Source organism: Apteryx mantelli, chromosome 1 (assembly GCF_036417845.1).
Source record: "Apteryx mantelli isolate bAptMan1 chromosome 1, bAptMan1.hap1, whole genome shotgun sequence".
NCBI lineage: Eukaryota > Metazoa > Chordata > Aves > Apterygiformes > Apterygidae > Apteryx > Apteryx mantelli.
The window spans coordinates 29,427,931-29,442,047 of NC_089978.1; the positions used below are offsets into that span (position 1 = coordinate 29,427,931).

A 14,117-nucleotide genomic window follows, 5' to 3' on the forward strand; every position below is an offset into this window, starting at 1 on the left:
GAGCACTCACCTTTTAGTTTTCTAAGCAGTGTTGGTACAATTCATAGCTTCATTGACCTAAAAGCTAGGCTATGCTATTTGCCCAGGTCCTCTCATTTACTCATTGAGAGAGAAAGTAATCTCAAGAGGCAGTCTGAGATAGATGAGGATACCTATTTTTCTCTGCAGGCTATTGAGATTGGAGGGTCTAATGGCTTAACAACTTAGCTACTCAGTATTTCTTTCAGAGAGGGATTTCCTCAAGCACTGAGAAGTGATATATGTTGCTGATGTGATAAAGCGTACCTCGAGCAAAGAGCAGGTCTGGGCCAGTTCACACTGGAGTTATCCACATGCAAATATTCCATGATCATTTGCTGTTGAAAACTAATTTCTAACTGTTGAGTGCAGGGTATCAGTCACAATTACTCTTGGGTAACTAGGAGTTGTTAAAGAGTTGCACACTGAAGAAAAATAGGGACCTGTGAATCATTTTTGAATGACAGTGTACATGCCTTTACAGATCCTGACAAAGGACAAACTGTTCATTATTTAAGAGTACCTTAATTTGAATGTACTTAATCAACTTCTTCAGGATTGTGAGCAGCTGATCATTTCCAACAGGCAGATCTGACAAAAGAAATAGGTATGTAAGAGGAAGCACATGCATCAGCAGCTAATCATTTTACTTCCATTTACAGTGATCAGGAGAGGTAATCACTCTCACTCACACAATATACTTGAACTTATATGTTCTCCTTTATTAGTGGGAAATATATCCCAAACCTTCTTGTATTCCATATACTGGACTTTCACAAAATTTCAAGGAGTTACCACGGTTTCAGGCAAGGATCTTCCATAAAATGAGTAGTGAAGTAAGTTTTCTGTTTCCTATTCCACATAGGTATTGCCTTTTTAAAGGAATTAACTTTTTAAAGTTACTTGATCTACACAAGGTGTAGACAGATTCAGAAGTTCTGTGTATATATTCTATACATTTTCCTCTAAAATAAACTAATACCCACCTGCTGGATATAGGAGTTTATCAATAACATGAATGACACCATTGGTTCCCATGAGATCAGATTCTCTGGATTTCAGTTCGTTAACCAAAAGTGTATCGTTCACCTGGGAAAGGATGCAAAGAGAACACAAATTATCCAGAGACATTAAAAACAAAACAAACTCTTTAATGTCACTTTCAAAGAAATTTGTTGTATTCTCTAATGTGGATAGACACGGAGTGTCAAATCTGTTACAAGGTTGTATCAGGAAGAATTCTTTTACAACACTTAACTGTTTTCAAGTACAGTTTGCCTCCCTGGATAGTTTTAAGAATGTTTGTTACACCAGGTTCAAAGCCACTTCCAATGAAAACTCCTTGTGTCAGGTGGTAAAGGATAATGTTCCTGAGAGCATTTTTGTCACCTATTAAAAAAATAGAAAATAAAATAAATAAATGGTAGTGGCTAGTTCCTTTGGGGAAATACTGAGGATTCAAACAGGCTTGAGCTATACTTAAGCACAGTATGAATGAAACTACCAAAACCACATAATTTTAGCTAGCCTGGTAAAATGATGATAAAGGCATAAAACAATCATATGACTGAAAGGACTCAGAAGACAATCACAAAAATGCTATGAGAACTCCTAAACGGAACAGCAGAAAAATGGTCAACACTTTCTTATTATTCTATATTATTTTTCTCTTATTTGCTTGCTACTCTGATCAGATTTTTTAATCTTTTCCTAATTAACCTCCACAAAACATTCACAAACACAGTAAGTTTTCAGGAACACTAAGCATACTGCACTATGAAATTTCACAAAGCTACTAGATAAACTCCAGCCTTAATTCCCTTGCAATTAAGGGGAACTATAGCTGAGACAGTTGGTATTTAAATGAATGTAACTTCCAGCAACAGTCTTCTAAAATGGCTAGGGATAATTGACAGCTCTCTAAAGGCACACATCCCTTCCCATCTAGGGCAGGATAAAGTGACTATTTCATTGTGGGGGGAGTAAAAGGAAGCCATCTGGAGTTCTCGTTTTGCCTATTCCTATAAAGAACAGAGGCAGTGTAGAAGAAAAATGGAGAAAGGGGAAACAACCTTATTTTGTGGAAAATCTCCACATTTCAAAGTTTGGTTTCATTCCTATCTGGGAAGAAAAAAAAAAGGCCCACATTTTCAAGATTGTCTAAGAAAGGAAATGGATTCTGGAGTCTACATTAGTGTCCTGGCAGGGCTCCCTGGAGCTCAGGGTCTGCAGAGGTTCAGAGTCACAGGATGGGCTGTTCCAAAGCTGCAGCATTACCCACAACCTGCCCAGGAGATGGGATACAAGCGGAGCAGTTTCAAAACACATCTGCTTTACATTACATGGAATATTGATCCTTTCTATTACATCTTGCATATTAGCATTACATGCTGATATTTATTGCCCTTACTAGGGGTTTCAAACCTTGAAAAAATTGCGATGGAAATACTATCTGCTTATAAATTTTTCCTGGTGTTTCTTTCCGTGAACATTTTCCCTTTTCTGCTGTTTTCTTTGATCACTGATCTTGCAATTGGCTTCACTACTGAAATGCAATTAAATGTTCTTTTGTCTTTGTCAGATTTCCTTTGTTCTATACAATATTGCTTACTCCATTATAAATAATATCATTTTTTTGTCCTGAGAGTATCTTTCTATATTTCTTCAAAAAATTACATATTTTAGGGTTAAATTTATTCAGAGAAAGTAACATAACGTCTTGAAAGAAAGCCAGAATAGAGTTACAGACAGTAATCTGACACAAAAAATGGACTTTCAGCTGCAAAAATCAGTGAGGCAGGTTAAGATCTCAGACAGCTGCCAAGGAAAGTAAGTAGAAACTAAGCTACAGTGATAAGAAAAGCTCCTTAAAACCCTTGAAAACCAGAATGGGAAATATATTTGTATTCTGAAATGCAGAATTAATCCGAAATGACACAGACCTTGGATAAAAAGTCAAGTTGTGAATTGAAGACACAGCATAACAGACATGATAAACTCAATTTCTTTTGCTTCTTAAGAAAATATACTCTTAAAGATAAAAACTGAAGTATGGTATGTCTATCCAGTCACTTCTGTTCACAACCTTGAGAAAGCTTCATCTCACTTTACAGCTGTCTACTGTTAGTCAGTTAGGCTATCTGTTAATTTACTGTTAGTCAGCAGAGAGACTAGAAGCTAATTTAGACCAGAGATATAACTTTAAATGGCTGAAGAGATGATTTACATTCACTGTGCCTCATTAGTGAGTTAAAGGCTATACAGAGCTGGGTTATGCTAGGGCAGCTGCTCATCAGTGCTCTGAGCTGGACCCTTTGAAGTCATTAAGGATTCATGAGATTTGGCCTCATGTCTATGAACTTTGATCTGAAAAGTGCAGGAGTGGAAACTGTGACTGACCTGCATGTGGAATTCAAAGCAACCACTCTTCTCACACTTGTGCATAGGCCAGATTCACATTAACCAAAAATAATCTAAAAATGTTTGCAGTGCTGTGGCCACAGTCTACCCCTCTAGCGGGAAATACTGCAAGAGAGTTTGAAGCAATCACTGTGCATTCCTTCTCTTACTCAGATGAAGCATGACATTAAATAAGCTGCTTCAAATGCTGTGATAATCTACATAGTCCAGAGTTTAAAGGTGTAAATTGGAAAGAAATATCATAAATTAGGGTCTAGCAATAAATATCCAATATACAACTTTCTTATAGCATGGGTGATGTCAGAGATTGCTGGGTAGAGACAGGAGGGAACGGAAAAGAAAGGGGAAAGGCAGGAAATGCAGGAGAACCAGGAGAGCCACACTGCATATCCTTTAATGCAATGATCACAGTTAGTAACTATATTAAGAATAGAAATTGGATATAATGGGAGACTCTACAGCTTAATAAGTCTATAACAAGGCTGAATGATTAAAAGCTGATGCTAAAATGAAATACAGATTTGAACTTGGAAGGTAACTATGCTTTGGAATAATATATCAAGAAACAAGACTAATGGGTAAATTTAAATTAAGGTTGGATACTTTTTTTCCAAAAATATATTTTCTCTGCCTGCCAGGGATTAATTTAGGTAAGTTATATGCCCTGCTGTATGTAAAAGGTAAACTAGGTTATCAGATGTCCTTTGTGTAAAAATTATACTAGACACCTTTCCCATTGATTTCAACAGGCCAGGATTTTACCCTTCTTGGTTACATTTCTAATTTTCTTATGCCACTTACTTATCAATACATCCTTGTCATCATCAGTCAAACCTTTAAAGGCATCATTAGTTGGAACAAACAGAGTCCATTCTCCAGGCTGTGACAGAACATCATCTAAATCAGCAGCTCTCACCAGACTGAGGAAAATGCTGTTTAAATCAAACAAACAAACCATAAATGCATTTTGTTGAAGTTGAGTACCTATTCTTTGGTCCAGTTACTTAGCCACCTCATTTGTTCTAGTAGTGCATTGGTCTTCAAACACTCCCACTGTTTCCCAGGAATAAAGACAGTGGAGGAGGAAAATGAGAGGGAAAAAAAAAAAAAGACTGTCCTAAAAGTAGTAGACTGAAGAAGAAAGGATTTGAGAAAAAAAATATTGGCAACCTTGACCACTGCCAAGTTCATTGAAAAAAAATCCCACAGGTCACAGAAATGAAGGGAGGACTCCAGGAGTGATTACTTTCTTGATGAAGACCAAGATACTTACAGTAAGGGGAGCAGAAATATATACTGCGGGGCATAGGCCTGCTATTACTCTGCACTGTTAAGGGATTGTACTTTTGGTTAATTAAACCTTCAGACTCTGTTACCTTTATACCTCTGGATATGTCATCTAATCCTTTTGGCCTCTTGCTCCTCTCTTATCTGTTTAGCAGAGAGGACCAGTATCAGGCGAAAAATCATTGCTAAATTGCTCAGAAAAGCTTTCCCGATAAAGACAAGTAGGACAAGATCCTGGCATCGTATTGACACTTGAGTGTCATAAACAACTGTCCTTGTATAAAGCCTGGGAGCTCTTTCAGCATATAGCTGTGGAAAAACACTTTCTTCTCTTTTTTCTCTCCTTTTTTTTTGCAGGAGGGAATGCCCCTTCCCCCCGCCCCCCGAAAAACCCACAGTCTGCAACTATTTCTCAGATCAGCTGTACTAATACTAACTATCTAGGAAAATCTCAGTGTTGTCAGACTTGCTACTCACCTAAAGCGCTTATCATTTTTCAGCATTTCATGCAGTGTCTTTTCTGCTGGCTTGATGATCTGTCTGAAGACATGAATAAAACCATTCCTTCCTTCTTTACTTCCTCTTATCATGCATGAATTTTCAATGCATACAGCCTAATTAAGAGAAAGACAAGACACCCAAGTGTAGCCATTTACTGAGTGTTATGCATTTAAATGTATTTGAGAAAATGAGATGAATGTGTACTCCCCACCAGACTCCTAGTTTTAAAAATAATACTAATGTGGATTTCTTACAGTCAAATTGTGTGTTCTTTCCAGGAAATCTGATCTCATTTGAAAAAGCGAAAGTAGAAAAATCTGGAGTAAATTAGTATGATATAAATATTTCCAAACTTGACTATTTTTTCCTGTTTATTTTTTTCCCAGAGAGTCTTCCATGCAAAGGCCCCATAGATAAAGATTGGATTTTCATTTTTTCCTCACTTCAGAACATATTTTTGCTAGATACTGGTAATGAATAGTACACGTTAGAGGTTTAATTCAGTTTTGTCTTTTATTCCTTCATGCTGCTCCCTTGTCTTAGTTATATTGTCTGACACAAGATTTAGAAAGTCCCATTCACTTACTGTGCGGTACACAAAGACTCTGAGCAGTTTTCCTCCGATTGTCTCTAGTTCCTGTCCATTGTACAGTTCATTGAGCCCAATTTTGAATTTTATAATGTGATTCTGCAGGATTGTTCTTAGAAGACGTTGGTCCATCCTTAAGGTATCATCTACAAAACAATTTAGTTATTAATATATAGTGATTTATACAGTAAACTTTCATTCAAGTAAGGTTAATTGTGGACACTGTATTAAAAGACTATGCAAATACTGGATCTTTCTTTGAAATGCTTAAGTTAAGATTTGAAAAGATCTGGGTAAATAAAAAATGAATTGTTAAATAGCTTTTGCAAATTGTCCTTTCTTACATTTAAAAAGGATCAACTGACACAGCTTTGATTAATTACTAGAAATGATATAGCAGATGATTTATATGTGGCCTGCTTCATCTTCTAAATTATTCCTGAATTTCTTATTACAACTTCTGTTTTCTGTGTTTGCATCTGAAATTCTTTCCAAATTGCTTCTGTGGTGGTGAGTTAATATGTAAATCCTTGGGGGAGAGCAGGATGTCCATGCAGTCACCTCTGCAGATATGCAAACATATTTTATGTAAACACATATTTTATAGTGTATTTGTACCAATCTCTCTCTGTTTCAGTGGGCTGGCAAACATCAATCTCCTTGCACAAAGTTGAGAATAAATAATGCAGTAATGAATCTAATATAAGTGACACAAAGATTAAGTGAACTGGCAGTTCAAGAATATATTTTTCCCTTCCTCACAACCTGTCAGTCCCTGTTTGGTAGCTTATTTTAGTGATCATATTTCCATTAGCAAAAGATACCACTGTAAATAATCTGTGCAAGCTGGTGCTTGGGCTTGTCTTGTCTCTCTGCACAGTGTGCATTTTGAAGGGATAAAGAGTCTCTTATTCTCAGCTGCTTTCTTTCCTTGGGACTTGGAACAAGGACTGGGGATTATTTTGAAAAACTGTGAGGGTGGTTTATATTCTTTTTGTTTAATTTGATGTTCAAAGTATAATCTTTTAAGGCTACTAACCTGAAAAAGCACCATTCAGTGGAGCCAGGAGAGTGTATTGGCCTTCTGGTCTTAGAGAAGATGCCAGTCCTAGCTGTGCCACCAGGTCTGTAAAGGTAGTCTGCTGGGCACCCCCAAGCTCAATGACTTGCTTGGCTGCAATTAAAGAAGGAGATAAGAAAAGATCTTTTAACATATAATTGATTTGTTCTCTTGATTTGGATTGTCCATACTCACATATTCTTTTTCATGACAATACATGTGAGGGAATCTAGGTAAGATTGTAGAAAACCTCTTCAGTGTAAGAAACTTGTCATACACCACTCACCAGAATCAGGAATTAGCACTCGATCAATGAGATGGATAACACCATTGCTAGTCACAATATCTTTGCGTTTCACCATCTTCACTCCATTCACAGTCAGGCTTTCACCATCACAACCGACTTCAACTGTGTTTCCTTCCAAGGTTTCATAGACTGCTCCACCCATGATAGCTTCAGAGCACTGGAGAGTATTTAAAATATGGAACTTCATGAGAGCTGCAAGGAGAAGAGCAGAAAGTCCATGTGTAGGTGTTTGGATACAAGTGGAAAAAATTAATACATTGTTTAAATAGCTTTCAATTAACACTTCAATTTCTAATATCTAATTTCAATTTCTAATAGTTTACTAGCTAATTTGACATAACCCTTGCTTATTTACTGACATCTTCTTTACTGAAAGTTGCTTGCAAGAAAATTGATAGTTTAGACCTCTAAATAACATCTATGGTTAGAAATCTTTGGCATATCTTATTTTATGAAAACTAGGGCTATTATGTTGAGATCTGTGTATATGAGAGAATATACTCTAGTGGCTGCAGATGATTTGCTTCAAATGGACCTCAGAGTACACAACTCTATTGGCTGCTCAGAGTCAAGCTCAAGATTTATTTCTTGTTATGCGTTACCATAGCATAGGGATTCAATGTGCTATCCCCTATGGATACCAAGAAAATCAGCTGAAATTCCTGAAGACAAACTGAAAAAAAAAAACCAAACCCTTATTTCAGGGTTCCATTTTTGGCCCTTATTTTACATTAAAATTAGCTCAGATCCCTCTTTCCACTGGCCTCTGCTGAGATATTGCACAGTGACCTAATCTGGCCATAATGAATTGATGGAAAATTCACTTATTGTTGTGGAGCTCATAATTGAGGAAAGGGACTTAACCTCAACAGCTCAATGTAGGAAGCTCCTAGTATGGAGTCATTTCAGGGATAGACAGCAGCATACATATGTGATGCAAGTTTTCAGAGAACATTTGGTTCCAGTGAAGATGATGGACTCCAGGATTAAACACATTTATCACAGAATTAACCACAGAATTAAGTAGCCAGTTCCAACTTCAAGATTGCCTGTGAAGTTCCAGCTGCTATCTATTCTACCCGGAGAATTTATCTGAAGGCAGCACAAATAATATCAAGAAAACATGTCTTTATGAAAGAATCAGTAGCAGCTCTGCTTTTACTTTTTCCTTTCAATAAGTATATGAGAAACAGACTGTTGATTTCAGTCCTTCACCTCTTGTTTTGGGAGGGGGGAAAATCTTGGGACTCTTCAGCCCATGTGAAGGAGGACTAAATGGAATAAGCCAAGAAAAGCATCCTTTGCATATCTAACCCACCTCTAAGAGGATTCTCTAATGGTGTCTCTAAACACCTTAAATAGTTACTACAACATGGTTTTACGCTACAGTCTCAGACTTCATTCCACTGTTTCCACATAATGTTTCCAGACATCCTGCTTGTATGTGCCTCTTGAAACAATTGGTCTCTTTGCTTGCAATTTAAAGCAAGAAGAAAATGCAGTCCTACATGGCACAGTAACTGCCCTTTCCTTAATGAGAGGGACGGATATTTGGTATAATTCCAACTGTAATGATTCTAATGGGACTTCCTTTTTTATTTTATGGAAAGTAAATTTTTTGAGGTACAAATGCAGTTAGTCAGTATTGATTAAATGTAGATGCTTACTTTTCATTTGTTGACTTGGTTATTGTAGTATTCTTAGCCCTAAATGTCACATAATTACAGGTAAATGTATTAAGGTTGTTATTCAGCTTTCTAAAGGAGTAAAACTTATGTCTGAATTTATGTCATCTAATTCTGGGCAGTTAGTTGGGGCACTTCAGTCAGAAACCAAAGCTTGCATGTAGAAAGAAAGAGGTGCCTCCAGAGAGTGATATATCCCAAAGGTCTGAATTATCCCTTGGAGATGCACTTTTCTTGTCTGTTAACTCTGGATGATCAAGTATGTTACCTTAAATCTGTTTGGATGTATCTGAACTTTATTGCTCAACAGTATTTTTTAAGAATATATTCTAATCTTCAATCTCTCTGCTCAAATATGGAGTCAACATCACCTCTTTTCTTGACCTTTCCTGTAAACTTCTTCAGCCTGGATAAGAGGAAAACTGCCATCTTCTCTAATGTCAAAACTGCATGATGAAATAAGCTGCTCATCCATTGTCACATAGCACTTCATAAGGAATTGCTTCAAAAGAGTATAGGTCAGATGTAGTTAGTGAAGTTCTTGGGATTATCTCGGGATTTCTCTGGCATATTCTTATTAGATCCTCAGTGAAAGGCTTGATACTGCAGTTCTAGTGCAGGCATTGCTTCTGTAGAAGTCAACAGGGACACTGCTCCAGTAACACTATAAGTATCCAAAGTATTCAAGTCTAAAGAACCTGATTCCTGGTAGAAGTAATTTGGAGTTTTGAAATACTTACTGATGAGCAGCAAGGTGGATCACTGGAAGCAGGAGTGGCCTGCATTTTTGTTAAAGAGGTTAAAATGAGATTATCTAAGATTCACTTCACATTAACAGTAACATAGCCTTCCATTTATTAGTGGCTCATTCCATTACTGTTCACATAACAGATTGTTTCAGTTATTATTTATTTGTATTGTAGCTCCCAGAAGATTAGATGAGCTGCCTGTTGTAGTTTGTCAGAATATATAGTATAATGTCACCTCCATTTACATGGCAGAATTTGACTTTTAAAAGAACATGTCCTTTTCATATGGAAAAGCAGTTTATGTGTTCCCTCAGTCTTATGAGGGAAACTCCAAATTAAGATATCCCTCCATTACTAGAGGTAGGAATCTATATCTGATCTATGCAGCCAAACTATTTAAAACATTCAAGTACCTATATTTTCACATAAAGTTTCTTTTAAAAAGTTCTAGAAACTAAGTTTTCAGTTAACTTGAATCCTTAGGTAACTGGAAAAAATAATTTCAGAGATACAAGGATAATATAGTTCCTACCTCCTGATCTACTCACCTGTAATTGTCATTTGCAAAAAACTTTCGACATACCTTCAGATGCCACCTTGTCACCCATGATCCTTTCTAAGACCCCCCTTGGAAGTCTCTCAAAAGCTTCATTAGTAGGAGCAAAGAGTGTGTAATGACCAGGCTTTCCAAGGGTATCCAAGACATCTGATGTGATGGCAGCAGCCTAGAAAATAAATTTGGTTATAAGTATCACCCAAATACCTTAGCCTTTTGGGCACAGGAAAACAAAACACAAACAAAAGAACTCACACCTTTTGTGCCTTAATTTAGAATCCTGAAAAAGTCGAATCTTGTTCTTGAACGCTAACATTAAATTCAGGCTGAAAGCTATGTGAGCTGTCCATAGCATGACAACTGCTATGAAAGCAGCATTTATCACAGAATTTCTCCTGTGCTTTCACCAAATGTCCACAAGCATTTTATTGCTAGATTGAAATCAGTGCTAAGTAGAAAGATGTGTTAAAAAGCAAAATGACAAAAAATAATAGAAAATAGAATTTTGTGGGAAAAATATGTCTTGATATGCTGAGTTACCTGCTTAATTTAGCTAATACTAATCATAACATCCTGAAAAAGCTGACAACAGGGCAGAAATTCTTATTATAATTGCTTGAATTTTTAGCTGAAAATTTTGAATACAGGTTTTGCCATATTCAATGGCAAATTTTGCTAAAGATCAAAGCAAAGATTTATCAAAGCCACTAATGTGCCCCTGGAATAATAGAAGATTTGTTATACAGCTATATAACAAATTTGATTAAATACACCTCAAGCTTTGAGGCCAGGAAAAGTACCTCCAGGATTTTAATCCCTAAAACATTATTCAGATTTGGAAATAAAAACATAAAGATAAACAATTCTGATAAAAGCCCACTTCTACTTTCTGGTAATAAAGCAGAGGGAAGTAGTCTGAATGAAATAAAACCAAACTAAGTATTTTCCCCAAAATTATAATTTCCCTCTTATTCTTTAAATAAATCCTCTTAATTTGACTATAAATCTCCTCTGCACAACCTTGCAATTCATGAGTTTCCATCATTGGATAAATCTTAAACCAGAACACTGGGACAATATTCATTTCTTTGGTGGCTATAGCCTGTCCTCACTAGAATCAAAGACTGAAAAAAGAAAGAAAAATGAAGGACAAAATAGCTGAAGATATTGTGAGAATATATGATGGATTAAAATGTAATGTGATAGATTATGCCAGCATAAACTGAGAACAGATTTCCTAGAAAAAGATCATATGTAAACTGAATGTATCCGGACTTTAGTAAAGCATTTGCTCAGTTCAATACATAATACTATTAGCTCAACCTAAGATGGAAAGATGAAGTGGGTAAGAAACTGGCCAACTGGAAGATGGGTCTAACCATCCTAAAAGAAGAAATATGCTGGAGAGAGACTACCACTAGAATTTTTCAAGAACTCTCAGGGTTGATTTTATTTAATGTTTGCATTAGCACCCTTGCTTTTGGAGCAAAAGTCATTAGTGACATTTGCTGTTGACACATACTTGTTAGCTATAGTGAATGCACAGAAAGATCTTGGCTACAGTACAGGAAGAACTGAAGGGAACTGTGAAATATAGCAGTGTGAAGTGCAGAGGCACGCATATCAGAATTAGCAGGTATGTGTGCTATAAATTGGGAGCTCATCTTTCAAAAAGTCAGAAGAGCAGTGTGCGAAGTGTTGCATCTGAAAGGAAAACACACATGATGCTAACATGTATCTGAAAAAACAGTAAGTTTTTTTCAAGCAGAGTTAGGGAGGTATGCAAGTTAATATAAAAGGAATAGGTAAGACCTTATCTAGGATTATGTGGAAAAGGTCCACTTATAGTTCAAGAAAGTTAAACCCAAATGGGGAAAAAAATACAAGAAAAAATGCACAGAAAAAAAAGATTAAATGAATAGAGAGCCTCTTTTTCAAGTGGAAACTAGAAAGGGTTGGCTTTTACCTTCAGTTTTATAAAGGGATTAAATGATGTGGTTGTCTTTAAGAGTAAGGGACTGGATTTGGGGAATTCAGAGGGTCTTTTTCAGCTCTATGCCTCTGTATTTGAAATATTTTTTGTATTTATCAAGGAGGCAGAGGAGGGAAGAGGACAACAACTATTTACAAAACCTTGGCATATTTTGCTAATCATGTGCAGTATGAAATCCCATTAGGCTAAGCAGATAGCTGAATCTGCTTAACAGGGATGCTGAAATAAAAAAAAAAAAGAAGAAGAAATTCAAATATTTGAAATGCATTTAAAAAGGCCCTCTTATCTTCTTCATTTCTTTCCTCATCACCATCATACAAGAGAAGCTTGCATTTCCTAATTTTTCTCGTGAAGGAGAAGGTGATTTACGAAGGAAGATTTACAAAATAATCCTTCACTTCTGGAAGAAGGGGAAATTAATTTCTCTACTGGTGCTCTGAGACTTGCTAAGAATCAGGTTCTGCAAAAAAATAACTTACCACTTTATACTGTCCATTTTGAAATAATATTTATCTAGAGCAAGATATGCAGCTTATGTTCATGAATTGCATTACCTCAGTACTTTAAAAAAAGGCACAACTTGTTATGAGAAGGGACACGACATGTTGATATGAGGTGCAACCTTCACAAAAGAGCAGAACCAGAAACTCATGTAAATTATGCATTGTCTTTTTATACAGTTGACTTTGCAGTATTAGCTGGAGGAGTCCTTAGTTTACTTTATTTCTGTCCCTTATTGAATTAATCCTTCTTACATTTAGGCATCATACACAAATAGAAAAAAAGAAGGAAAAACTACAAGACCAGAGAAGTGTTTTTATTTTTGTTCACTTACTCTGAGAGATGAAAGATCATCCTCGGCTTCAATGAAGTCTTGAATGGTAGTTCCAACAGGGGTCAGGACGCGGTCAATGACATGAACAACACCATTGGTAGCAATTTGATTGCCGTGGATGATCCTGGCACAGTTAACAGTAACAACCTGTGTTTGAAGAATTGAGCAGTAGAAGATTAAGCATTCATTTGATCATACGCTTGGAATGTCATTCTTATGGACTGGCAATGTATATACTGTGCCTCATGTGTTTACTGTTATTCTTTCAAATTTTATTTTAAAATTTAACCAAAACCTTGTCAGACTTGAAAGACTGAGTAAACTCTGAACCTCATTAGATTTAAAAGGCTGAGTAAACTTTTCTGGAAAGCATTCAGCTAGCAATGGATTTTTGCAAGCCGCACTGATTTCATATTCACGTTTTGTTATTGCAGTTCTTCAGATTTGTTTTCCATATCTGGTCAGCAATGTCACTGTATTATTTTCTACTGATGTAATCTGTAATCTAACATAAATATTTCCATGCATTTAAGGCAAAAAAGATGAGTGACTTTTAACTGGAAAATTTCTAATGTTTCAAAAATAAAATTCAGCCTAGGTAAATAATTGATGTGTATCCCCTACAACCCTAATTTCTTCTATCATGCATTCTAATTCAAATAGAAGAAAAAAAATGATGAGAATAGACTTACCCCATTAGGATAATGGTTAATAAGCAGTTTCTGGCCATTATACATGGACACCAGTGTCATGCCATTCTTAAGATCTTTTGTCAACATGCGCTTGTTTAGCATGTGGTGGTGGAGAGCATTATATAGTTCAATATTTACATTGTCAACCAAATTCCTGTGAATTTCCTAAAGAAGAAAGGAGTTTAACTAATTAGAAGCTTCAGGAACCTTCTTCCAGTCAGACAGATGTACATACTGTTTTACCTTAACATCTGCTTTCAGTGTATTTGACAATGGATACTTCCTGTTAGTAGTCACATGGCTTCCAGTACCTATTGACCTGGCATTACTTACAGGGTGCTTTAATCTGATTTTGCTTACGAATGGAAAACAAGAGGTCTCATCACAGACAAGTCACTGAAGGTGCTTTGATTCAATACTGATTT

The 14,117-nt window shown here is 36.2% G+C and overlaps 1 protein-coding gene across 3 annotated transcripts in view; it reads right to left on the minus strand.

The window, feature by feature from the left end:
• Positions 1 to 14,117, minus strand: part of POSTN (periostin) — a 38,207-nt gene that overhangs the window by 14,415 nt on the left and 9,675 nt on the right. For all 3 annotated transcript variants that reach the window (XM_067291482.1, XM_067291472.1, XM_067291465.1), the window contains exons 5-15: positions 13,693 to 13,857; positions 13,001 to 13,147; positions 10,200 to 10,341; positions 7,162 to 7,374; positions 6,855 to 6,989; positions 5,813 to 5,961; positions 5,203 to 5,339; positions 4,240 to 4,370; positions 1,277 to 1,407; positions 1,005 to 1,107; positions 542 to 609 (exon numbers count right to left, since the gene is read on the minus strand). In XM_067291482.1, the coding sequence (XP_067147583.1) occupies positions 542 to 609; positions 1,005 to 1,107; positions 1,277 to 1,407; positions 4,240 to 4,370; positions 5,203 to 5,339; positions 5,813 to 5,961; positions 6,855 to 6,989; positions 7,162 to 7,374; positions 10,200 to 10,341; positions 13,001 to 13,147; positions 13,693 to 13,857 (1,521 nt within the window). The remainder of the gene's footprint in view (positions 1 to 541; positions 610 to 1,004; positions 1,108 to 1,276; positions 1,408 to 4,239; positions 4,371 to 5,202; positions 5,340 to 5,812; positions 5,962 to 6,854; positions 6,990 to 7,161; positions 7,375 to 10,199; positions 10,342 to 13,000; positions 13,148 to 13,692; positions 13,858 to 14,117) is intronic.